The following is a 25606-nucleotide window of genomic DNA, read 5'->3' on the forward strand; positions in this document are numbered from 1 at the left end:
GCTGATTATGGAGAAAAACAGCTTTTGAGGTCCTTCAGGGAAATAGCATCAGGACAGAGTTCTTCACAAAATTTTGCCCCCAGTATTCGTCAGCATTGGCATATTTAGCTAAAGCTCCTCTTGCTCAGCTGTCAGGCTCAGGTCCTCTCTAATGTTACATTCCTGGTTGGTTTCTGATGCATTATGGAGTCTTGCAGCAAAAAGAGGGAAGCCAAAACCTTTATTTTCTTCTTTCCAACAAAACCACTGCAAGGCTTTTTAATATATCTTAAAATAGCAAACAGGGCACAAGTGCACTTTTTTCCCCTCTTGATGGATGAAATTTAACTACTGTTCCTTGATTTGTATTACTATCAATGTTACTAACAGTCTTTCCTGACACTAGAACTGACTTTGAATGCCAAATCTAAAGAGAGGAAACTGCTGCTGTGTTTTGATGATGGCAGTGGAAAATTAATATTAAACATATTTTTTTATCCAACTTGGCCAATTTTTGCAGGTTAGATGTTGAACTAAAGAATTGCCAAGCAGGCATTTTCCATACAGGTAATGAATTTGCATTTTATTTCCATGTTTGTTTTGCTTTTTAAAACAAGTGGTCCAATCCACCTCTGAGCACGCGAGAAAACATTTACACTATGTGAATCCTGACTGATTTATTATAGGACTTAACCGTTGCTAGCTCTTTCTCGTGTTTCTCCATGAAATGCGATATGTTGCTTTAAAGGCCAGCTAAGATGTTCTAATTTGAATTAATTGCTCACTGGGAGACAGTCAGATGTACAGAAAATTAATTTCAGTTAGTCACTCATATCCTCTAACACTTTAAATGAAAACATAGTGTAACTAATAAATATCTCTCAGCATGGGCATGCTCTCTTTAAAGCCTGATTAATGATTCCATCCTCAGCATAAAATCTCCACCCTGTTAAGGTGAAGAATTGTTAGTTGATTTAAGCACTTCACCTGCCTGAACACTTGAGCATATTTCATAAAACATTTGATGAATGCAGTTTAAGTTTTGCTTGGCTAACAAAATGTTCAACCAGCAGCCTTTGCCCACCTCCAGAACATCCCCGTGTTCCCTCCCTGGGGTCCGATTAAATCCCCCATCTGTGCTGGGCTTTCTTTGCACGGGGCTGTGCCCTGTGTTAGGAGGACTTGATGCAATAACTGCTTCCCAGGGGCTGTTGCATGTGGAGCTGTGGTTCTGCTCTGGCTTCCTATAGTCTTTCATCCACCATCCCTGTGGGATATACAGCACTTTCATTTAAAAAAGGCAAAAAACCAACCAAACAGAAAACCCCAAAACCCTGTGTTTTGTGTAAATCCCTATCACAATATTTTCATTTCAATTAGATTAATTTGGCCAGTGACACCTGTGCGCAAGGGGCTTTATTTTCTGTGAGAAAGAGGCACTGATAACAGCCAGATCTCTTGGGTCCTGACCCATATTCCCTTGCTCTTCCGTACAAGGACAGAGACACATTCACTTACACATTCTCCTGAGCTGACTTCAAGAAAATATCTGTTACGCAAATCTCAACCTGCTAATTGCTCTGTTCTAGAGACAATTGTCAGCGTTGGCTGGCTTCATCGCAGGAACGTGGTTGTGCCTTTGGAGTCCTGGGCAGGTGATGCCTCTGTCAGTCCTCTGTGTCCCCCTTTGTGGGTGAGTTTACAGATGAGCTATGGCTGCTAGGCTTCGCTGCAGCGAGAGGAAGGGCTTTGTATCTGTCCCATCAGTACACCACCCTATGGAAAACTGCTTGAATCCCACTGGCACCGAGTCCGTTTTACAGTGGCTGTAAGATTATTTTGTTTTTCCCTATATCTGTCCACCAATTCTGGCTCATTCCCCTGTTTCCTCGTGTTTCTTATTTCTCCCCCCACATTTTAATTTCTGGTGTGCTTGTGACAGACTGGTTCACCTCTGGCACTCAGGCCTTGACTTGTCTCTCATTCAGTGCTTCCTATGCAGGGGGATGCCTCAGAGCAAATTCAGAAGCTGCTTGGCATTCCTTTACTCTGAGTTTGTACCCTTGCCTTCCAGAGAACCTTGAAAATAATTTAAAAAGTCTGTTCTCTCGAGTTTTCTGCAGAAGGAGGTGAATTTCAGCCTTAATGAATAATCATCTCTGTAGAAACCCTAATCAACAGATTTTTTTTTGATACTGGTGGAGGATGAGGCATTTGGCTGGGTAATAAACATAACATTAAGTGAGAAATCACTTGCTGGTTATCCCTGTTGGGTAATGCATGCAGAAGAAATGAGCTGCATAACAAAATTGCTTCCCTTGCATCACGCAAAGAAAACACAGGGGTGCAGAGGCGCTAATAACTGCGAGAGATCTAAAATGAGGGTAAGATGGGATTGAGTTGTATCGGTTCTTTCCCTCAAAAACCTGTCTTCTGTCGTAAGAACAAAATTACACTGAAACCATCAGAACACAATATTTGTTTAGGCAAGTCCCCTTCCATTTGCTTTGTTCTAACAGAAGGAAATTTCTTTTCTTTAGGTAAAATTTGGAACCTGTAACACTCCCAAGCCAAGCTTCTTTGATTTTGAGGGAAAGCAGAAATGGTAAGATGAAATCCTTGTAATTCCTAGGAATTTCTGGCTCTGCTTTTTGTTGCGTCTTGTCTCATCTGCTGACGGATTATGGATCTAGAGGGTGTCAACTCTTGAGAGTCTGCCACTGAACTGTCTTTAAAATCTTTTGCTTGATAAAGAAACGTTTGCTGCTCTGCCTGATGCAGACCTGAAATACCAGATTCCTGTATTTACCTTGTTCATCCAGAATTAGCCTGTATACAACAAAAATTTTGTGAAAATAGCTATAGCTTTACAAACAGCTTTACTTTGTGAACACAAACTATGCTTCAGCCTGGATCAGGATCCCCTGAAAGATCCTTTCACAGTGGAGTGCTGCACTGACAGTGGCCATTCATGGCTTCAGAGAAAAGTTGACCATTTCAAACTGAATGAAAAAAGGCTTTGCACCCCCTGAAAGTATTTAGATGAATCTGTTCACTATGTTCCACTGATGACACTGTAAAAACAGTGTGCTGTCTTCAAGTAGCTTGCTGATGTTTTGATGTCTTTCCTAGGGAGGCTTGGAAAGCCCTGGGAGATACCAGCCCTCATCAAGCTATGCAGGAATATGTTGCTACAGTGAAAAAACTGGACCCCAGTTGGAATCCACAGGTAGGAAACAGGAAAATACTGTTCAGAAAACAAATTGGTATTTGTCTTTGTAAAGCTGACAATGGTTTGGCTTTATACAGATTTTAATTGCTGCATGGCAAACTTCATTTTGAGCAGATTAAAGTCTAAATTCATTTTTAAAACTCTCCTTTTGTTATGACTGAAACATGAAGGCCCATCTCATTCATAATTATCCTCATTAGAGTGAGCTCATGCACAGGGTTGGCTTGACTGGAGTGATCTAATTTATTTTGCTTTCATTGGTTCATGCTGTATTTAGCATGTAAAGATACTTTTTATCCTTTTCTCATCTTTCTTTTTTCGACTACTATTTAAATGTTGATCAATACAAAGTAATCTCCATGAAAGTGACATGAACAGCATGATCAATTCTAAAAATGTTTCCTTTTTGTTTCGATGCAGCAAATTACCAAATCTGATTATGATTAGGTATTCCAACATAACAAGTGTATTTGTAAGTCCTGTATGTGTGTGTTATGGGGAGAATGTACTGTCATTTTAATTAATCGGTCTTTCATCTGCCAGGTTTATTACTTGATTGAATATTTAAAGGTATCTCCCTGTTTATAGACTGATTTTTATATAATTTTTAAAGAGGATTGCTCTTTAGAAAAAGTATTACCTTTGATTGGAGATATTTCACTAACAGCAAAAATGCTGAAGGCATGGTAATTTCTTTTCACGGTAGGAAATGGATTATTTTTTGGTCCTGCACTTGGTCGGAAGCAAAATCTTATGTTGAGCACAAGCCTCTGGATCAAGAATTTGATTCTCAGTTGTTTTCTGATGCTGATCTGGAGATTTAAGAGTAATTGTTTTTTCTTACTCATTCATGTTTCATGGTGTTGATCTTGTTTTTGCAGCAGAGAAATACTGTCATTTAGAGGAAACCCTTTTTAATGGCCTTGGGGAAAATAGTTTTATATGCTGTGCAGTTAGCAGTATGCTGTGAAGTGCAGTTAGCAAAAGCTAGCTGCATGCTGTGTAAATTCTTGTTCAATCTAAAATTCTTATACAGAAATAAAATAATTTACAAATAATCCATGGATGATCCTGAATGAAGAAAGTGTTTAGTAAAGTGAAACATGAATACTCATTAAACAATGGAAAAAAAAACCACCACCAAAACCCAAAAAACCATAACACCCCACACTTTCCTGAATTTTTATTAGTAGAGCTTCTGTTCATTTAGACTTCTCATGCATGGTGACAAGCTTAGCTTTGGGTACTCCCTTCACTTTCTTGCCTCAGAGATATACTTATTGTCACAGGTGTGACCTTCAGGTTACAAAACTGTCAGCTAGGAAACTGGAATAATCTGTTAGTTTGTTAAAATATATTTTTAAAGAAGCCGTATAACAAACAAAGAATGGTTTGCAGCACTGCTCCTCACCTCTTGCCCTAAGCTGAGAAATGAATGCCTGTGAGCCTGTTTCTTCCCATTGCAGTCCTTGCATAAGCCTGTCCCCAGGACTCAGCAGAAACTAGACCATGCTGGGTAATGCCGTTGCACCAGCGTGTTTGCACATTCGTGCGTTCCTCTGTCCTCCCTTTTTGAACAGTTGATACAAGAAATGTGGGCTTGCAGGGAGAATAGCGATGCTGGAGCTTGAACAGAAGTTTCTGTGAAGGTGGCAGGACTGAGTTGACGGAGTGGTTTAAAAAAATGTGATTTCTCTTTCTTTAGCTGCTTTTGTTGTAGTATTTCAATAGGTACTTTTCTCTCACTCATGTAACTATGCATATATTCCCTGGCTTTTTGAAGCCAATTATTTTTTTCCTCTGTGTGGTCTCAGGGCACGGAGCTATAATGCTGAAGAAAATCTGTAGGGTGTTGGCTGGTTTGCTGTCCCTGCACCACTACACAAGAGGTTTCTTGTCCTGACTCTTTCCTCTTCCTGTGCCTTGCTTATGGCTGAGCTAGTCTCAAGAGATCTGAGTGCTTTACATTGAAGGTATGTCTTCTGGTGCAGAAAGGCCTAGCAGAGGAAGTTACATTAGCAGAGAATGTAATTTAGAAGTTAGCATTAAAGTACAGGTGGCATTGCTTTATTTAAAAGAAATCACCCGTCCTTTCTACTACATCTTCCTTTTAACTCCACTTTTATATGACCAAAATGCTATCAGGAGTCCTCTCACTCTGATCTGTCTCATAGTTCTCTGTACTCTTTTTTTTTTTTTTTTTTTTTTTATCCCCCCCCCCCCCCCCCCCCCCAATCCACCTTCTGGAGCCACGAGAGGGAGCTCTGTTCTTTAAAATGATGGAGATGCATGTGTCAGGGGATGGAGATAAAATAGCTATTTGAGTCTTCAAATCTCAAATTGGATTTATAGAAGAGATCTGTGGGTACATTACAAGGTTCTTCATCACTGTCACTGTGTCTTCTTTACGTGCTTATCTGCTGGGTTCCTTTGAATTTTTGTTATGTTCAGTAGATCATGAATGAAATACTCCTAGTATTTAGTTAAAAGCAGAATAAAGTGCTTGGTACAAATTTGAAAAGTTCAGCCTTCAGATCACTGTGAATCATAAACAGTAATTACAATAAAACAGTGTTGAATTTCTCATTGTGCAGCTTCATGAATTTTACTATTGTAAAGCTTTTTCAATATTATCTATGTATTTTCTCTTTGAGGGTTCATCTCATCCCTTCAGGTTGGTCTTGTGTGTTATCTTAAATCCTCCTCAGTCTCCTGTTGTCATATTTTTGCAAAGCGTTTTTATGTCTTGATCCTTTAGTACTAAATATGCAAAATTTAAAACTTAGAAGAAACACCTTATCTTTTTCATAGGTTAATTTTTTCTTAGGAGGTTTGCTGCTGTTCTGCAGCTTTCAGGCTGTCAGTATTTCTCTTAATAAATAGAACAGAACTAAATGCAGTATTTCTTATGGAGTCCAAATAGATCCACTTCTACATTCCTTTTTCTTGATTCTTCACCGATTCATTCTTTAATATTGACTTTGCAGTTTCTGTATCTTCAGCATCAGACTGTAACTGCTATAATTTAGCAATCTTAGCTTGGTTTGGATGGGAAAAAAAACAAAAACAAAAACATTCTGATGCGGTGGAAACACCCTGGATTTGTGTTCAGAAGCAATGAGAACACCAGTAGCAACCAAAATCTGACCTGTTGCTTCCTGCACAGTGGTTTGGAGTACCTGCACTTTATTAGACAACTGAATGTGGACAGGGAGTGGCACTGCTCTGAGTGCCCTGCTCTGTGAAGCTGGTATGCCACTTTTGACAGTAGACACACATCTGTTGCCTCATCTCCATGGCTATTTCCAATGTGTTTTAGTTTCTTCTTCACCCTTGCTGCGAGCAGGTTGTTTGATAGTCATACCTCATCTTTTCTTTCAGAGCTTTGTCTATAACCTGGAAATAAATGAACATATAGCAATTTTGTTTGCTAGGAAATCTTTAAAATAGCAGATAATCTAAAGGATATTGAGGTGACATCCACTGTCTTTACTTTTATAAAACTGCAGGAATGTCCTTGCTGTATTTATGTGGAACCCAGAAGTCTAGAACTGACAATCACAATTGCCTGGATGCTTTGCAGTTAGGTCTTCTTATGTTGGCGTGGGTCTTACTGTGTTTTGCATTGTGGGTTGTTTTGTTCCTTTTCCCAAGAGCAGCTGCTAGTAGGAGGTCAGGACTATACTTTTCCATGCTTGTCTATATTCTTCTCTTGATGCATTCTTTCTTCGTCATCTTCTACCTTTTAGTGCATCTCTTGTTTCTTGTTCTTGTGAGTCATTCCTTTCAATCTGAAGTTCCAGGCAGTGGAAAGGTAATTGCTTGGACCAGCTCAGCTCTATTTGCATATTTCAGAGACATCACCTGTCCTTCAAGTCTATTCACTCTTGCTCCAGAACAGAGAATAATTTATGAAGGAATTCTTTTGCATCCTCTATCCTTAAACAGAAATGTTTTATGCTGTCAACACATTCCATTGCTTTGGGTCCTTCAGAGATACATGTGTCCTGGCTGCTTTGCTTCTCACATTTACCTGTGGTCTCTCTGCTTTACTGGCAGCAAATGACGTGTTGCTTTCGGTGGCCTTTGCTGATGTGCATGAGAGTTTGGCAATGATGTCCAGCTGCTCTCCCTGCAGCCACCTACAGCTTATCACCTATGCATGCTCATCCCTCTGGCCCCTCACAGGCTGTGGCTTTGCAGTACCCACTGTTGTGGTGCTGTCTTGCAGCTCAGCAGTGGATTTCGTGTTTTAGGGAGGCTCACCTTCACCAGCTGCTTGTGTTACGTCTTGATGCAATGACTTTGTTCTCGTGTACACCATTGTCTCTGCTGTATAATTGGGCACTTCTAGCACTTGCAGTTTTTGAGACAGTCTTAGTGGCTGTATTTCCGTTCCCCCATACGCTCTAAAATTTTAGTCTTTGTCATGTATTTGGTATTACAAATCCCCATTGGTTTTAAGCAGCCAGATTTTTCAAAGCTCAGGTTGATGTGAGAGTTTTTGTCCGCAGGCACTTACCATCCAGAGGCAGGAGCGGGACAGCACCTCTTTTGCTCAGCAGCATTGTACACATCTCTTCAGCTGAGTTCATGTCACAAGGGACGTGGGTGGAGGTGTGTTCACAACGCTGCAGTGACGTGGTTAGGAGCTGTTATTGATTGTTTCTTGTAACAAGATGGTTATATGGCACAGCTTAAACAATAAAAATAAATAATAAAAAGAGCATCCAGATTTGCTCATCAGTTTTAGCCTTCCATTTGCTGATTGCAGTTTTGGCTTGTCTTGGTTCTAAATATTTCCTTTTCCTATTTCTTATATTGCACATTTACCGGTTCCAATCCCAACACATTGTCACTAACTTCAGTGGCATCCTTCCCCAAACACTTAGAGGCCTTCCTTCTATTTCCTTTGACTGCTGAAACTTGCAGGAGGACTTAATGATTTTCTATTTCTATATTTTAAAACAAAATTGGCATTTTAACTTGTTTGACTCGACTTCACCAATAATGCACTTAGGAAGATTTCTGCTGTGTAATGAGGAAAGTTGCATACTAGGAGCCTCTGAGGAGCAGAGACACGTCTCTAAGGCAAAGCAGGAACAGAGCTTGAGTTCAAAGAAAACAGACATTCACCAAACATCTTTTTAATCTCTTAAGGGTTTGAAATTCCAGTGCTGATGTTTGCAGGGGAGAAAGCTGCCCGTGATTTTTCAACTACTGTTCTGTGCCTTGTTTGAGTAGAGGAGAATTTAGTCCTCTGTACTCTGGACCAAGTAGTCAATAGAAGTAAAATACCTCTGTGTTGGTGTGGGAGCACGGAGTCATAGTGTTTGGAGCAACCAGGAGAGGACCCCTGGGGAACAGACAGTCAGTCTCATGAGAAAGAAAAACTTAAGAATGAATAAAATAACAAATGCACTATTACTGCAGGCTCAGAGTGGTCCAGTAAGACGGAAAACCTGCAGGAATAAAGCAATTGGTTTGTCCAGTGGCCAGCGGGTGTTTTTGCAGGAGGTGCTGCAGGGGGCAATATTTGACAAGGTGGGTGGCCAGTTACCCTGTGCACAGGGCTGGGCTCCAACCCCCCCTTCCTCCTGTTGAAATAACCTTTCTCTATCGCAGTTTAAATGCAACAAGCAAGTTGAAACTAAAATATGGAAAAGAGAGTTTGCTGTTCGAGGATACAGTGACAAGGAGGAGAAACAGTTTCCAGATTTGCAGAGGAGCTGAGTTTGTATGTATGCTTTTTGCAGGTTGCACCAGGTGTTACGGAAATATTTTGATGGATTTAAATTGATGAGCCTCTTGTATTTAAGTAGGATCTCTAAGGCAACTTAAAATTTCTGTAGTGACTCAAATTCAAACTGTGTATCCAGTGACATTAAAACAGGCATTTGGAAATCCAAACCTACATTTTTCTTAAATTTGCACTCATTGCTGAAATCTGGCCTGTTTGTCTGTATCAAGAAGCTTTGCTCTTTTGCCATTTACAGGTTTTATGTTTTGTCAACTTCTAAGAATTATACTAGTGAATGGTAAATCATACAGTAGTTTCAGGCTGAAATCTGTGGATTTCTTGGTTAGTACTGCAGGCTGGAAATTAAGAAATGCATTAGAAAAAACTGCGGTCTGTAAACAAAATGAGTGCACCCATCATGTTTTCCTGTTTTGTCTCTCACTCAAACAGATGTCTCCTTTGATAATCTGTCCAGGCAGCCACCTTTTGTGGTTGGGAGAGAGCAGCAGAGTGGCATGGGCAGGATTACAAGGGGGATGGAAAGAGCAGGAAGGAAGAAGCCCTGTCTGGGTCTCTGCCTGTCGGAGCAGCAGTGTATTCACATACCTGCGGTGCAGTTTACTTTGGGTAAACATCTCCATTTATGGCTTGCTGTACTGCAAGGTCAAAACCTTTGAAAATAGTGACTTTATTTCTTTTGTAGTATAAAAGCAATTTAATTGTGTTGTGTAAAGTGGGGACTAATCGAATTATGTCTGTGCTGCTTAAAGCTTGCCTTCCTGTGCTGTGCTAATGCCGCATGCTGGGGAGAGGAGCCTCCTATGTTCCTGGGAGCTGCGCAGCAGTGCTGCCAGCATCTTTGCTCTTCACTACTCCCCTTTCTTTCTGGGTTTTTATACATCCTTGGGTGTCAGTTCACCCTCAGTGAATTTTGTGTTTGGCTTTTTGTTTGGTTTTACCCAAATGTTAATAATTAAGAATAAAAACTGTAACTAAATGCCAAAAACTGCACTATTTGCAGTGTATTTTGAAAGCTATTTCAATGGATGACCACATTGAATTGTCTCAGTGATTTACTTCCTCCATAAACTCTAATCAGGCTCTTCCACTTTAAAAAACCAAAACAAAACAAACCCCCAAAACCACAAAAACCCCAAACCACCAACATCAAAAAAAGCATACCTGGTTTTTTTATTCTTTTAACAGAAAAGGCAGCACTAGAAACTAAGAACAGACCGCAAAAACTCATCCACCCCAGGCTTCTGGCTTTGGGGCACGTAAGACTGCAATATCCTCTGGGTTTATGTAGCCTTGCAAGCTGCAGAGTTGGGGTTTTTTTGTGAACCACCCTGGGGTGTGTGATGATTTGATATACATCCTGAGAGGGCTTAGATCTTAACACACAGAGGGATTCTTCTGCCCTGATGCCTTTTGCCAGCTGTGCGAGGGACAGTCTCTAGTATGCAAGTGGAGTCAGTAGTAGCTGCAGCCTTCCTGCTGGAGGGAGTAATCTGTGAGGTGCATGACTAACAAAAACTCGATGTTTGTGTACACTTTCCTTATACATGCAGACAGTGACCCACCTTATTTTATTCAAGTTGGAAAAATGGCAGTTTATTACCTGCACAGGTTAGGCCTTGAGCATTTAACTTCTGGAGCGTGCTTTCAGAACCAATTTTTCATACTAATACGGAGATGTTTTCTTGTTCCCATTGTGTAAGACAGTAAAATATCACACTACAAACATGAACTAAATTTCCCTGTTCTTCTGCAATAAGGGTGGGTAGTGTTGTATCCTTTGCTCCTCTGTACCTTCTCATGAGGAAAGTGTGCTGATGCTTTAAGTACTTGATATAGGTTCTACTCGTAAACAAAGCTGTCTGTAGGTTATTTGCTACCTTTCTTGTCGCTGTCTTTGCACATGTAACTGTTTATCAATTTTATTCCGTGCAAGATAGCTCAGCTCTGGCAAACCAAGTAGAAGGTAGTTGTTGCTTACCTGCTTTGTTGTATAGACTGTTACGCTCTGAGCAGCAGATCATGTTCTGTTTCCTACTTAATACTTGCTGGTTTTCAAAGCAGCACAGGCTCATGGGCAGTGCAGGCCTTCAGTCAGTACCGTGAAGATAACACAGCCATCCTTTGGCTGTTGTTTAAGTGAGGGAGCTGATTAATAAAATAGTATCTGTAACTTCTGTTCATAACTATGACAGCGTAGATGGGAGCTGGCAATTGTTTGCCATGAACCCATGGCCTGTGAATGGAGTTGTCAGAGATGTCCTGAGGATGCTTTGTTCTAGCAAGTAACTCATATGCCAAGCACTGGGGTACTGTACTGGTGGGGCTGTCAGCCGTGGGGGTCTGGGATTTTGCCAGTGGACAAGCTTGATAAATTATAGGGCTTTTTCTCTTCTGCAGCTGCATTTTATTGTAGAGCACAAACCAAAATGCCAGATCCAGAGTGATATTTTCAGGTTTTTGGAACTGTGGTTCTGGCAAGCTGTACAGAAGTGAAAAAGTTAAAATGAACAAGTGTCTCATAGTAGAAATATAAACAGCTGGAATATATGTCAGCCTCCTACCCCCTGGGAGTCTGTTGGATTGTTCTCTTTGATTTTACATCTCTACAGAAATTTATGGTCTCAGCTCCTTTTATTTATGACATTGCAATCCTCGTTCAAGCGATTGATTGAAATAGAACGGTGCCAAGCTGCAAGCCTGTATTTTAGAAAGAATGAAATTTAGAAAGCAAACCAGCAATGAAAACAGCCATGTATTGAAAGCTGCACTGGAATCCTATACAGAGGTTGCCCATGTTTCTGTGTTCCTAAACTTCTTCAAACTAAAGAATTATCATGATAAGGATTTATACCTCTTCTGTCTCCCTCCTTGTAAGCTGCCTGGTCTTGCTAAAAGCATACTGTTTGTTAAATATACAATTTTACTAGTCCCACAAGGGCTAACTTTTGCTTGTAATGATGTTAGCTACTATTTTTCCAGCTCAGATCTAGCAGTGCTGATGCACTGATTTGCTAGTGTACTGTCAGCAGCATAATATAGTCTCATGCAACTACTTGAATGTAATAGTAGTTGTTTTCTGGAATTACAAGCAGGAAATTTGAGAACTTGTCATTTTTGGCTACCAGTGCAATGATTTTGGTTACACATTTAAACAAAGATTTTTCTTTCTGAATATGTCAATGAATTAATTTTCATCATCTTGCACTAATTAAAAAAATCTAGTACTATCTGGAATGTATTCAGAAGAAAGAATAATTAGATGTAGCTCTGCCTTGCTGATGCTGCGTGTGCTGCTGCAGTATAGTGATGTGTGGCATCCCAGCGTCATGATTCGTGGCTTACTGGTGGATTCAGACACTGCATACTTGCCAGATATACCAGAGGCAACTGGGAAAAAAAAATAATCAAACTACTGGCATTCAGTGATGACAAGATGTAACAGAATGAGGTAAGGTACTGTATTGTGTAACTTTCTGTGCAGCAGGGACCTAGTTGCTTTTTTCTTTCCCCTTTAATAAATGCCCAGAAGTAACAGGTTTTGTTATATGTCTGTAGTGCACAGGTAGCAGTCCCACAGCACCTAGTTATTCTGTGATCCTGCAACTGTGGGATTGGAGGCATGGAACACAGCTGAGCTCTGGGATCTTATAAACTTCACTTGAGCAAGTGATCTCCTAGCTGAGAAAGTATCTCAATATCAGAGAATGACCACCAGATCAGGTTTAAGTTGCTGCTGATCCTCTGCTGAAGGTTGTTGCTGATATGACTTAGTTGACAGAAGATGCTGATACTTCCAGGGAGCACCTAAAGATACTGGTTTAAATTGAGATGGTAAAGTTGAATTTGTTAAGATGTCAGACCACAAGTTTGAAGTGGCTGAGATGCAACCTGGTGTTACCCTCTGCCATATGTGCCTTGAGGTGGCAGTTTCTGGCAAGGCAAGGAAGAGTTGTAAATGCCATGTGCTGTTTTCATTTGTTGCAGATTTTAAGGAGATGAGAAGCAATGCTGCTTCTCCCCAGCAACAAAAATATGGATAACAGAAGTATTGAAAAGTTTGTTTTTGTGAAGCAGTGGTGTGAAGCTGGAAGCAGAAAAGAGCAGTGCTGTTGCATGAGGAGTGACTCCACCAGCAGTCAAAACTTTCATGTTAGGTTCATTTCTGTACTGAAACTCCACTGACTTAAATCAGAGAATGAAGCTTTCGGTAGCACTGGGCAACATTACAAAATTGGGGTCTGGGGAGGTTGCGGCATGGACTGACAGAGGAGAGGTGTTGAACCAAGCAAGATGCTGTCATGTGCTGTAGAAACAGGGGAGGTAAGCAGGCATTGAGATGCGGTTAGGAGTGTGGGACAGAGGCAGAAGGTGGACCATTTTGAACATCTGCCTGATGTAACGGGAGGTTTCAGAAGGGGAAGAAAACAAATAGGAAGTTGCAAGGAGAGATGGCGAGGACCAGGAGGGTAAGAGGTGCTTTTTCTGCTCTGTCTCAGCTTCCTGCTGGCCAGATCACTTCCCTAGCAGCGGGGAGCCTCCCTGGCATCTGTAGACCCCAACATTTTCCTGGGGTGACCAGAAACCTAGAAGAGCCTGATAAATCATGTACCCAAGTCCTGTCACCCTGGATAGCAAAGTGAGATGATGAGTGAGGGTGGGAAGAGCAGGCACAGTCTCCTCTGCTTGTGGCATGAGGTGGGAATTCAGGAGGTGAGCTTTGAGTTGCTCTCAAGCTTGTGGTAGCCTCTTGTCAAACTACTGCTCCTGTTTTGGCCAGCAACCCACAGGTTCTGCTAGCAGCTGAACTATTTTAAATGGGGAAGAGTGCAACCTCTAATTAAAAAATCCAATTTTTCAAAGTAATTGAAGCTGTTGCAGAACTTTCAGCTTGCTGTGTCAGAGGCTGTTAAAAATAATTCAGGAACCTGGGTAGAAATTACATGTTTATCTTACTGTGGGGTATGTAATGTCTTGATTTTTAGGTGTGGAGTTGTAGACATTTACTTGATGGTATTCAGAGACAGGAAGGCTGCATTGTACCCTGCTGCTTCACGTGGTTGTGGGAAGGCTGTTTTAAAAGGAGAATGTGTTAATTAAAAATACCATATGCTTTTGGATAGGAGAAAATTGCTGTAATTGCTTTGTGTATAACACAAGCTATAGCGTAATTAAACTGTTTCTTCAGTGAAAATACAGCTTTTCGTGTTAAAAGAGGTTAAGTGGTTATGTTTAACTTGTTCTTTACATGAAGTATCAAGGAGGTATTGAGTGTAATTACTGGAGATTAAGATTTTGTTTGGATGTTAGCTAACACATTGGTAATGTCTTGTAAATGCTATTTGACTCATAGAGTGGAAAAATAGTTATCCTTTAAAAGAGTAGGTGTTGTCTACTACTTAGATACTTGGGCACTATTGTACCCAGTTACTCCTATTGTAAGAAAAGATGGCACTCCTAAAATGTCTCTAGAGCATCCTGTAAGTATTCTGAGCTGAACTAACCAACACAAAGGCATGGAAAGGCTCAGACACAGTCAAGGCACAGTACTAAAGACTGTTCAGCAGATAGCTGCCTCCAGATCCTGCTTCATCCTTCTGACTGAGCTTTCACAGGGTTACACCCTAACTTCAGAAACCTGTTCCTGCTGGGATGCTTAGATCCTTCCCTTGCCCAAGTCTGGGAACAGGTACCAGTGAAGATCTCTTTCATTCTGCCACCTCTCTGTCTGCAGAGCTCATAAATCCACGCCTCTGCCTTCACAACCCACACCTGTTGGAGGAAACAAATCTCAGTGGTGCTGGTCAAGCAGCCTTGGAGCCATTCCTTTTCTGAATGAGGAAATTTGCCTCTGCCGATGCTGCGATGCTGTCTGGCCCAGTGTTGTTCCAGCAAGTGGAGGATGAATGTGTCAACAGGCACGCTGGGTGTGGGGGCTGATGTCCTTTTTTTTTATTTCTCAGAAGTTAGGATTGCCTTCAGCTTTCAAGCTTCAGAGTGCCCAAGCTATGTAGCCTTTCAGTATTTCGAGTTTACCTCGAATATATTTCTGGCTTATACAGATGTCTGTGTAAATCTCTTTAAATGAATGTCTTGTACTAGTTTGACAAAAAACAGCAATTACAGTACAGGCTGTGTTTGTATCTATAGCTTGGTCCCCTCTGCCTGGGCATTTGTAGATTTTCATATGGGTGATGTGACAGAAGTGATTGATTGCTTCCAGGACTGACGATGCAATGCTCTGTGTTCCCCCCGTGAGAGCTTCCGATTGCTGCAAGCTGCCTCACACAGGAAGGGGGTAAACAGGCCACTCGCTTCACCCTTTGGTCTGCAGATGGTGGGAGTCCGCAAGTTACTGCAGAGCCCACAGAAAAGACATGAGGAGAAGAGTCTGCTGGTGGTCTTGTTTGCCACCTCCATATCTGTTTTTCCATTTTTAAAAAAGCTCCACAAATCAAAACCTGTTGAAAGCCACTGCATTAGATTTTTTTGATTGAGCATATTATTTCATTCCATGCAAATGTTAAAATGTGTACAGTGAGTCATGAAATCACAGCTACTGACAAGCATAAAACTTGCTCAAAGTTATGTTAACATTTTGCATTTATTTCCCCTCCCCTGACTGTCTTTACTACTAATTTCAAACTGTGATTATAGTGCAGTTATTAATTAACTCATAAGTTAAATGAGTAATCTGGAAGGCCTTGTTTTAGACCACAGCACTGTTTAACTATGACATTAATTATAGTATGTTTGCTTTCATCTCTTGATGTAATCTGGAAAATATTTTCCCTTAGATTGTGTTTCTTAAGAGGAAATTCTGTGATGAGATTTAAAAGAACCAGAAAACTTTTTTAATGTAACCATTAATGGAATATTAACTAAACTGTCCCTGCAAAATAAAGAAAAACCAACCCCACATTATCCTGTGGAGTGTACTGCCATTTTTTATAGGACAGTTTCCTCAAATTGTACAGATCCTCAGTGGTCTCTTGAAAGCACTCCAGGTGCTGAGTCATGTGCACACTCTTGCTGAGCTGCTGTTGGGAGCCAAGAAGGATTGTTGAGAGAGGAATATTAAAATAGTCTGTTTATGACAGCCATTAGTACAGCTGGTGTGGAGGGCAGCAGCCTTTCATGAAAGGCGGCCTTACAGCAAGAGGGTAACAGCGGGGCTGCCCTCAGCTGAGGTGTATTTTTATCTTGTTTGGAAATAACTGGTCTCTGCTAGTCTGTAAAGAATGGTGAGAAATGCTGAGCTGATACATTTTAGTCAGGAAGAGAGGATTTTATGAATCCTGCTCAAGTGTTTAATACAGTGCCTAATTTTATAGATTATTTAAAAAAAAATAATCCTCTAGTAGCATCACCTCTGAAGGGTTAATATTTGCCTTCCCTCCTGCTGCAGGTAGCATGAAGTCCAGCTAAGCTGTGAAGTCAGAAAGATACAGGTGGAAAATACCTTTGGGAGAGGACATTGTTTGTCCTCATTTCATGCTTCATTAGCTACCCTGCCAGAGGACCCTCCCTCATTGTTCCGGGGTCAGGAGCCTCCCGCAGTGTTCGTGGAGAAGGGACATCTCCTTGTCCAAGGGCCTGCATTTGGACCACCTGCATTTGGGGTGGAGAGCACCCTCCTCCCCTTGGCTCTCCTGGCACTGGCCTTAGCTAGTGAAGGAAAGGACAGCAGCAATTATGGCACACACAATTAACGAGCTTCTAATCTCCAGCCTTGCGTGTAATTGCTGCTGTCAAATACAATTAGTGTCTGCCCAAGTTCCCTTTCCAGGGGAATGGCCAAGCTGTGACACAGAGGGAGAAGAGGGGGGTGAGTGTCTGAAACTTCAGGAGAGTTTACATTTTCTTGTTGCTTCTATAATAACCCCTGAAATTGTGTTCAGAAATGTTAATCCAGAGAATTAAGAGGACATAGTGGCCATCAAAGCAGGCCTTGAGGTCTACTGTTGGGTTAACTCTGTGAAGTGTCTTCTGTAAAATTTGTCACCTGAGACTATACCAGCTTAATTACAAATCAATCAGCACACTGAAGGGATTCACTCTGTACCTCCATGTGAGCCTGACAGGGTTACAGAATACTGCCTGTCCTGTCATGGCAGCCAAGACTGGAGGTGCTGGGGAGTTGGGACACAGGCCAGGGTTTCTTCTGCCCCTGCCAAGCAGACCATCCAGTGCTTGCAGCTCGTCCAGGCTCGATGGGTCCAGACCCTCGGTTGCATCCCAAAGCCCTGCAGACACCCTGCAAGGCCAAGGTAAATTTTGGTTGCTGCTTTGGTGGCTGCCAAAGGCTGCCACATTCCTGCACGCTGCTACAGAGTGAGGTAACACATGTCCCTGGCCCCACTGCTGGCTCTGTGCAGGGAAGCCAGGGAACATGCCATGGAGACACCTGCAGCTGGGGCAACGGGTGAGCAGTAGGAAAGTGAATTTATGCAGAACAAATTGGAATCTGCACCGTAGTAATTTTGTTGCGAGTATTTCTCGTCTCTATCCCATAAAGCTGGATACAGGTGCTACTCTGACTCAAGTCGCATCAGGCTCAGAGGAAGAGAAAAATAAGGCAATACATAGCCTCTGAACGTAACCTGAGGTAACTTCTATGTGCTGCAGTGGCTTGGGTGAGATTCTCACACATAGCTCTCATTTAAGTTGTCTCACTTTTTTATTTCCAAGGTGCGTGATGATGAAGAACTTAAGTCTTGACCGTTTTAAGGCAGTGTGACTTCAAAAATAACTGTTTTGATGAGATGAACCTTTTTGCTAATGGCTTTCTCTCTTTTTTTTTTTTTTTTTAAATATATATTTATGTGAAGCTACTTAAAGGTTTGGGTGTGGAGAAAAGCCAGAGTAAGATGTGAAGGAATTGGGGGGATGATAGATGTGCTGTGCAACACAGTCATGTGCCTTGCCAAACAGCTATTGCTGCTGTATGCCAGGTTTTTAGATAGGCAAAACTAGCCAGGTAGAGTTCTCATTTTACTCTGGATAAAACTGGGCTGCCCTGCATTTAAGCCATGCCTAGCATATAGCTCTTCTGTTAAATCCCAAGTTATGATTTTGGAGTTTTTTTGAAGCTTTACTGACATTTGTGCTATTCCTGCTGTTTTGTAGTGTCTTTGTAGGACTTTTCTGTACCTTTTCTTCTGTCAAATTCATGAGTTCCTTGCCCTACATATAAAATAACTGTGTGCCATTCAGTCCAGTTCAGTCCCAGCTAATCACCAATGGTAAGTTCACTTGCATCTCTAGAACAAGTTCTGGCACAAGTTTGGAGTGAGTCATCAGAAGGGCCCTTGGAATTGCCATCTTGTTAAATCTGTTGTAGCCTGGTTTGTGTAGATCAGAACAAAGCTTGGACTCAGAGATGAAAAATAATAAATCCCTGTCCTGTCTTCAGGGATATAGCAAGAGATTGGCCCACCAAACCAACCCCCCACAGGAAACTACTGATCTTCCTCTTAAACGATAATCTTCATCCTGCTCTTCAAAAATGCAAGAAGAGAAATGGATCATGCTGTGGTCATAGGAGGCTTTTAAGACCAAAATAGAAGGTGAACTCCAAGCCCTCACAAAGAAACTGTTTGTCTCTAATTGTTTTCTGTTTCCATAATGCTTACTATAATAAAACTATCTTGCCTTTCTCCTTTATTTTTCAATCATGATTAGACTTTAATGTTGTTAAAGCTTATAAGTGAGTTTGAGCTACTGTCTCATTGAAGAGAAGATGGAGCTGAAATTGTCAGTGAGGCATTGGACAGGGTTTTTTAATGTGTCTGTCATTATATGTTAACCTCTGAACTGGGACACGACGTCTGTTTTATGGCTGACAACAATTTAAAGGTATACGTCTTGACATTGTAGATAGAGGAAGAAGGGGGAGTGGAGGAAAAAATGAATTAATGATGTTAGCAAATATTAGTCCCCGTATTTCCATTTTATTCAGAAAGCAGTTGTCAGGCTTTGAGGCTGTCTGGAGCAGCATTGTCAGTGACAGCCAGTCGAGATGCAATTGTACCTTGAATCGAGCTGGTCTTTTATTGACAAATACAGTGCACTGAGGCAGGAGTGAGGATGCTCTGCTGTCTGTTCCGGGAGGAGTGCAGCTTTTCTCCTGGCATTCCTGGTGACATTTGAGAAGGATAGGTCTGGCCTTGGTGGAGTTCCCTGCACCAGTCTGTGAGCGCGTTGGGAGTCAAGGGAGTTGAAAATGTCTCTTAATGAGTACATATGCTGCGTACTGAAGCATATATTTGCCCTTGATTTATACTAGCTTTGGTCAACCAGATCCACCTACCAAAGTTAACTGTCAAGAGTAATAGTGACTTTGATACCAGCCTTAGGCGTACACAAGCAACAAAGAGTCAATGAGCAAGAATTAGGGGGAAACATGAGAAATTCCAGTGCCTCTTAAGGCATCTCTTACACTTCTTTACTGCCTCTTCCCAAATCTCTTATGTGCCACTGCCTGAGTGCAATCCTCCAAGGTTTCTTCCCATGCTGCCATAAATTCCCTTCTATTCCCACAGTTTTTAATGGGCAGTTTGAGGGCAACCCCTCATGCTCACAGAGCCCCCAATAACTTTGCCTTTTCTGCAGCATCTCTCTTACATGTTCCTGACTGCAGATAATACTTCTGTCATGTCTGTCGGATTGAGGTTGCAAATTATGGGAGCCTGGGATCATGTTATTTCTTACCTATCATTAGTTACATGTGTATCTGCAGTGCTTTTGGATATCATACCAGCAGTGAAAGAAACTGAGCTGGCTTAATTGAGAGCCACATAGTTAATTATTGGTGCTTTTTTTAATGGAGAGAGAAGATTTTGCAGTGTCAGTTTTTAATTTCATTGTGGTTTGCAGGGTAATGTGACTTTAAACTCACGGTCATTATCTGTGTATATGTAGCATTTGCTTTATTTTTCCAACCCTAAAGGCCCTTTTCTGCTGTAGTAATGTCAAGAGATTTAAGAAGGAAAGTGCATCTGCACATTACCGATCCCTTCAGCCAGTGCGAGCAATAAATAAAAACGCTGGTTCCAGTTAGTACAATAGCTATGACGTGGTTTGGAAGGAGCACCTGGTTCTGTCCCACCTCCTTCATTACCCCGTTTGGTATGTCGTGCTCAGGTATTGCATGCGAGTCCCTGGGCAGGCTGGGTAGTGTAGATAAAGGAAGTGGGCAGATGAGCTCATGGTATAGGCAAGTTGTTAAGGGCAGCTGGAAAGAAACCAGTTTGTGTTTGTGTTGAGGCAGAGATAAAAACTTCTTTGGGAAGAAGCATTCCTTGTAGCCTGGACAGATTCCCCTTGGGAAGTTCGGTGGTGGTAATAGTGGAGCCATGATGCTGTCTTCCATGGCTTTGCAGAGTAGAGGTGCACATTAAGTCCTGAGAGGATAACTGAGACTTTTCCTGTACATTTTTCATAAACTTGTTCTACATATCAAGGACTGTGATGGAATGAGCTTGGTTCAACATTCATAAATTGAATATTGAGTTACCTATTTCTGTATGAAAGAGATGAAATAAAAGCTGCTTGGACAAAGTAACCTGTATATGGATTAAAAGCCAGAGAAGTTTTTGCCTGAGCATTTTTGGGAAAACCTTTATCACTAAGTTTCCTGATGACCTTATGTGTACTCAATCAACATGATTAATCTTTAGTAGAAGTGCATTGGTTGTGCAAAGAAGGTGAACTTAATCCAAGAAACCTTTTTTACAATTTCTGCCTCTGGAAACATGAAATATATTTTCTCAAGTGTTGCTTCTGACTTGGTGAAAAAAACAAAAAACAGAAACAAAACAAAAACTGCAGTGGGAAGAGATGAAATAATAGAGATAGAAAATTTTTTTGTAGTTTCTGATACTGGTTGAATGACCACTGTCCCTCAATATCAAAGAAGATAGACATTGTGAGTAGTTGTGAGTATTAGCTTCATTTTATAGAAATAACTCTTGCATGTACTAGCAGATGATCTGAAATTAATTTTCTTTATAAGTGGTGTGGAAATAATTGATAGACAGTAAGGTTCTCAGCTAAATAATTTTTTAAGAGGGGCACTGCACTGTAAAGACTCTGAAGCCCTTTCCCTTCAGGAAAGGAGAACTTCATGTCACCTTTTGCTCTAAATTAGAGAAAGCCTACTTGCCATAGAATAGTTTTCAAAGACAATTTCCTTTTCATTTTTTCTTATAAAGAAGTATGTCTGTGATACCTGCTAACCCAAATGTTAGGGCTTTGGCTGGTACAGGAGATCTGAAAAGTGGAACTGGTTGGCTCAAACTGGGCAGAATGTGAATGTATTATGGAGAAACAATAAACTGATTTAAAACAAAAGCAACCTATGGAGCAGGAAGAAAGAAAAATATATGTATGTTTTATTTTTCTAAAAAAAATCAACATCTTTCTAGGTAGAATTCTGATGAGGCAGCACACTTTTTGGTGTAATCAGCAATGTACTGCAGCTAATGAGAGACTGCTAGAGTTTGGGATGGTTTTCCCTTTGCTTCTGATTTTATTCACCCTGGGTTTGATAATCTCTCAATCACAGAAAGCCACAGGACTGTCCACTGACGACAGCACGTTGCAATTAATGGGCTGGTTTTATACGAAATTACTGCTGCAAATTGCAAAACAGTTTTGACTTATCCAAAAACTGAGGTACTAGATGCTGTAGAAGAGTTAGGGTTTCTGGTGCCCTGCACCCCCTAAAATAGGGTCAGGCTTTCAGACAGCAGGCACTTAGCCCTTTCTGAAAGTCTGGCATCAGTGTAAAGTCAGTCAATTGAAGATCTCAAGCTGCAGTATGTTTTTTTGAAAAGGTAGACCTGAGACTCTGTATCGATCAATCATTATTCTAATTGTTCATTTCTATTATGGTGGGAATCATTCAGAATCTTAGAGTTCCTGTGAGTAAATCATTTGGAAATGCTGCCCATTATAAAATTCAATTTAAAATCTATATTAAATAGATTTATAAAGGCAAGCTTTGCAATCTAGTAACGTAACATTATGCTACCTCACAAAGGCTCAGCTTTTGGGTCCTAAGGGGCCATGGCTGGGAGTGCAGCAGAGGCAATGCTTTGGCTCATTGGGAGTAGGACGGCGAGGCTGCCAAGCCTAGCCTTCAGGTGACCCTTTAGGGCCACCTTCAGAGGAGCATTGATCCGGTTTGCTGAGATGGTGGAGTAGCTCTTCTGGATGGAGTAGGGTTGTGGGGTTCCATCTGCTGTGAAGATGAGGCTTCCAGAGGGCTGATCCCACCTCTGGAGCAGAGGAAGGGGTGGGAGATGGTGGAGAGGTAGCACAGGCTGGAACAGGATGGGAGCCAGGATGCTGGACCAATCTTTCTTTTTCTTTCAGATGACAGAGAAGAAGGGAAAGGAAAGCAAAACTGCATTTGGAGGCCCAGTTGTCAGCTCACTGTATCAAGAAGAAACAATCAGGTGATTATCTGCACTGGACTTCAGTTAAAACCAGTATTTTTCTAATGTCATTTTGTTAAGCTTTTTTTTAATATTGCACAAGTGTGGTGGCAACTACAACAGGATAATAAATGACAGGAAAGAACTTTTCAGGTCCATAATCATTTAAATCAATAACTGCCTGTATCATTGCCAGGTAGTAACCTTTCTCTAGCGTGAGATGTGGGGGAAGGGCAAGGCTTCCCATTTTTCAGTTATATGGCTAAGAAAAGGTAATATTGGATATTTTTAATAGAAAGCTATTCAGACGCTACCTTTTTTCAAATAGTTATTTCTTTACCAATACATTCATTAAGGATTGTTCAGTGGAGGTTTTAATGTTGGACAGTGTTTGCCTTCAGGGAGAGTTTGTACCTTATATCAAATTAATTTTTTTCTAGCTTCTCCAGCTAGCATAGCAGAAATGCATTTACTGAACTAGAATGGCTGCTGTTTAAAAACTGCCAAGGTGCAAGTAGTAAGTGACATTAGCTACTGAATAAGGACAGCTGGATTTTCTTGTTTGGTTGGTTTTTACTGTTCCAGACTACTAATCATGAGTATAATATTAACTCCAATACCTAAATGATTGTCTAGAGGATCTTTCAGAATACAGCATCGTATTTTTAGTTAAAATGAACAGTCAGGGAAGACTAAATTTTTGAGCAGTGTTTGCTGTCATGTTGCAGTCACCCATTTATGTGTATATGATCCCATTTGTTTTATTGAATGTCTTGCATCATTTTAGTCCCAGGAAATTAAACACTGATTTCTCTACACACAGCCTCCCAAGCTTGCTGAGAACTTTTCCAAAGTGTTAAAACTCTAACACAGCGTTTCTTTGCCTTGTCACAAACAAATGAAAAATAAATCTTGAGCGGGTGGCTCCTTTGTAAAGAGCTCAGGTAGAAATTGATATGGATATTCTGTGTAAGCAAATTGGGTGGCAGTTCTGTGCTCGGCAGTAGTGCAGGTACTTCCCTCGGTGCTGCAATCCACTTTATAGCAAGATGGAACAGCTGGCCAGGAATAACCACCTCCACCTCACATGGAGAGCCAATGCATCTTTAACTTGCCCCTGGACCTTGACCAGAGGTGCTCAGGTATGACCTTGGTTTAACACACTGAGGAATAGCACTTCTACTAGCCACAAGATCCTTTTTCTTACCTGCCAATGTAGGTCTCAGCTAACATCCTTGACCTCGTAGTTTGACCTTGTGGTTTAAATCCTGTTCAAGCTCTTCTTTTAGGAGTGGAACATATCAGTGCTGCCCAGTGCTGGCTGCTTAAGTATGAGACATGCTTCGTCCTACAGTGCTTTCAGAGTCTTGGCTATCCCAAGTACTGCCTGTGCCCCTTCCTGAGTATGAAATACAGCACAATATACAGGAAAACAGTGTGCTTTGGTTGGCTGGACTAGTCTAAATCTTCTTGCCACATTTTTGTTTTATTTCCATGACTTGTGCAAGACTTGAAGATAAGTACAGCTCCGAATCTGAATACATTTTTTCCAAACATACCATAAGGAACAGGTGCTGTATGTTCAGTATAGCATAGCTGTGGTCCTTACAAAATGAGGCTGTAGGTGGATAGTCTCTGACATGGCTGGAGTAGGGTGATTCTGCTGAAAGTGAGTTAAATGAAGTCTCCTGACTCTGCTGGCAGAATGGAAACTCCCATGGTCCATTAGCCCGGCGTGCCTCGCAGGTGTCATCAGTGTCTTCAACTGCAAGATGGGAAGTGAGCAATTGTCAGCAGTATCATCCACATGCAGGTTGTGCAGCTTCAGCTTTCTTGGTGCAGTGCCCAGGTATTATGGCTTTTGTCTATGGTTCATTCTCTTACTGGAACAGGGAATAAACATGTGCAAGTATAGGCACATCTCTAATGGTCGTAATTATAATAGTAAAACCACAGCCCTAAACAGCAAAACTGCACTGGTACCAAATCTGCAAGCATATGAGCCGAAGAAGGATGGCTCTAGACATTGTTTGGCATCCAGGCTTCTCTAGAGCGTGGACTGAATTGGTTTGATAGTAATACCACTCACCTGAGAAGCGTGACTTTTTCTGAAGCTGTGAGTGGTTACTTGCAAGAATATAAGATTAATATTCAGTAATACTTCAGTGCATTTGTCAATAGAATGTAGTCTTTAAAAAATAAGGCATTTTCTGTAGAGCAAGGAAATTAAAATGTTTAAGGGGAAAGAAAACTTTAAGTAGCTTGAGCTAGTATAAACTTAAACACATTGATAGTTACAGGTAAGTCCCATGCTGTAAGTTCAATGTGTATGTATATGCTACCTCAAAACCTAAGATCTGAGAAAAGGAACTTTAATGCACACAGATTATTTTATTGACTCAGTTGTCTATGGTGGGCCTACTGAAGCTTTACAACAAGCTTGCAAGAATTGGAGTATAAGTCAAACCACTTTAGTCTCTCCCAGGGCTGTTGATAGGGTAAATATTTTCTAGCTACAGGATCATATTAAGGAAGCATGGAATAAGCAAAAAAACCTTTTGTGTACTGAAAACCAAAACTCAAGTCCTCATCAGCCCTGGGTTCTGAAAGACTGCTGGAGGCAGTTTCTCAGCAGGCATTACTCTGCCAAACACAGCCCACTGTATGCCCTTTAGGATTTCAGTGATGCAAAGGTGGGAAAAGGCTGTTTAATTTATCTGGAGCCCAGCAGCATCGCAACCTTGCCTTGCACCAGGAGATTGGCAAGAATGCAAGTGCAGAGTTTTGAAGGTGTCACTTAAGCAGGTGTACTTATTTTACTCTTACCAGAAGCTTTTGAATGGTTTATCAAACTATCAGCCTCCTCCAAGCTGCTCTTATGTAATAGGAAGATGAGAGATGTTGGTTTAAATGGTGTAAACCACTAGCTTACCATCAGCAGTAAATTACCAAGGAAAGTAGCAATGCCATTCCTTTCAAACCAAGTGTATAAAATTAGGCATAAATGAAGCTTGCATTCCTTTTGTGGAATGAAATGCTTGAGGTTTAGAGTGCAAATCTGTAAATGTTGGACAAAGTGGAATTACCATACCCTACCCTAAAGTTAGGTGGATCAGAAGTAGGAGGAACTGGGATGGTGCCAGGGCTGATTTTGCCTTATCACTAATTATCTCAAATGTTTCTACTTTGAGAACA

General features: G+C 41.2%; 1 protein-coding gene across 2 annotated transcripts in view; it reads left to right on the forward strand.

Annotated features, from left to right (window-relative positions):
• ACBD6 (acyl-CoA binding domain containing 6) overlaps positions 1-25606 on the forward strand; it is an 88309-nt gene that overhangs the window by 4148 nt on the left and 58555 nt on the right. For both annotated transcript variants that reach the window (XM_074906937.1, XM_074906936.1), the window contains exons 2-4: positions 2520-2584; positions 3112-3208; positions 22350-22432. In XM_074906937.1, the coding sequence (XP_074763038.1) occupies positions 2520-2584; positions 3112-3208; positions 22350-22432 (245 nt within the window). The remainder of the gene's footprint in view (positions 1-2519; positions 2585-3111; positions 3209-22349; positions 22433-25606) is intronic.

Source organism: Athene noctua, chromosome 5, assembly GCF_965140245.1.
Source record: "Athene noctua chromosome 5, bAthNoc1.hap1.1, whole genome shotgun sequence".
In the NCBI taxonomy this organism is placed as follows: domain Eukaryota; kingdom Metazoa; phylum Chordata; class Aves; order Strigiformes; family Strigidae; genus Athene; species Athene noctua.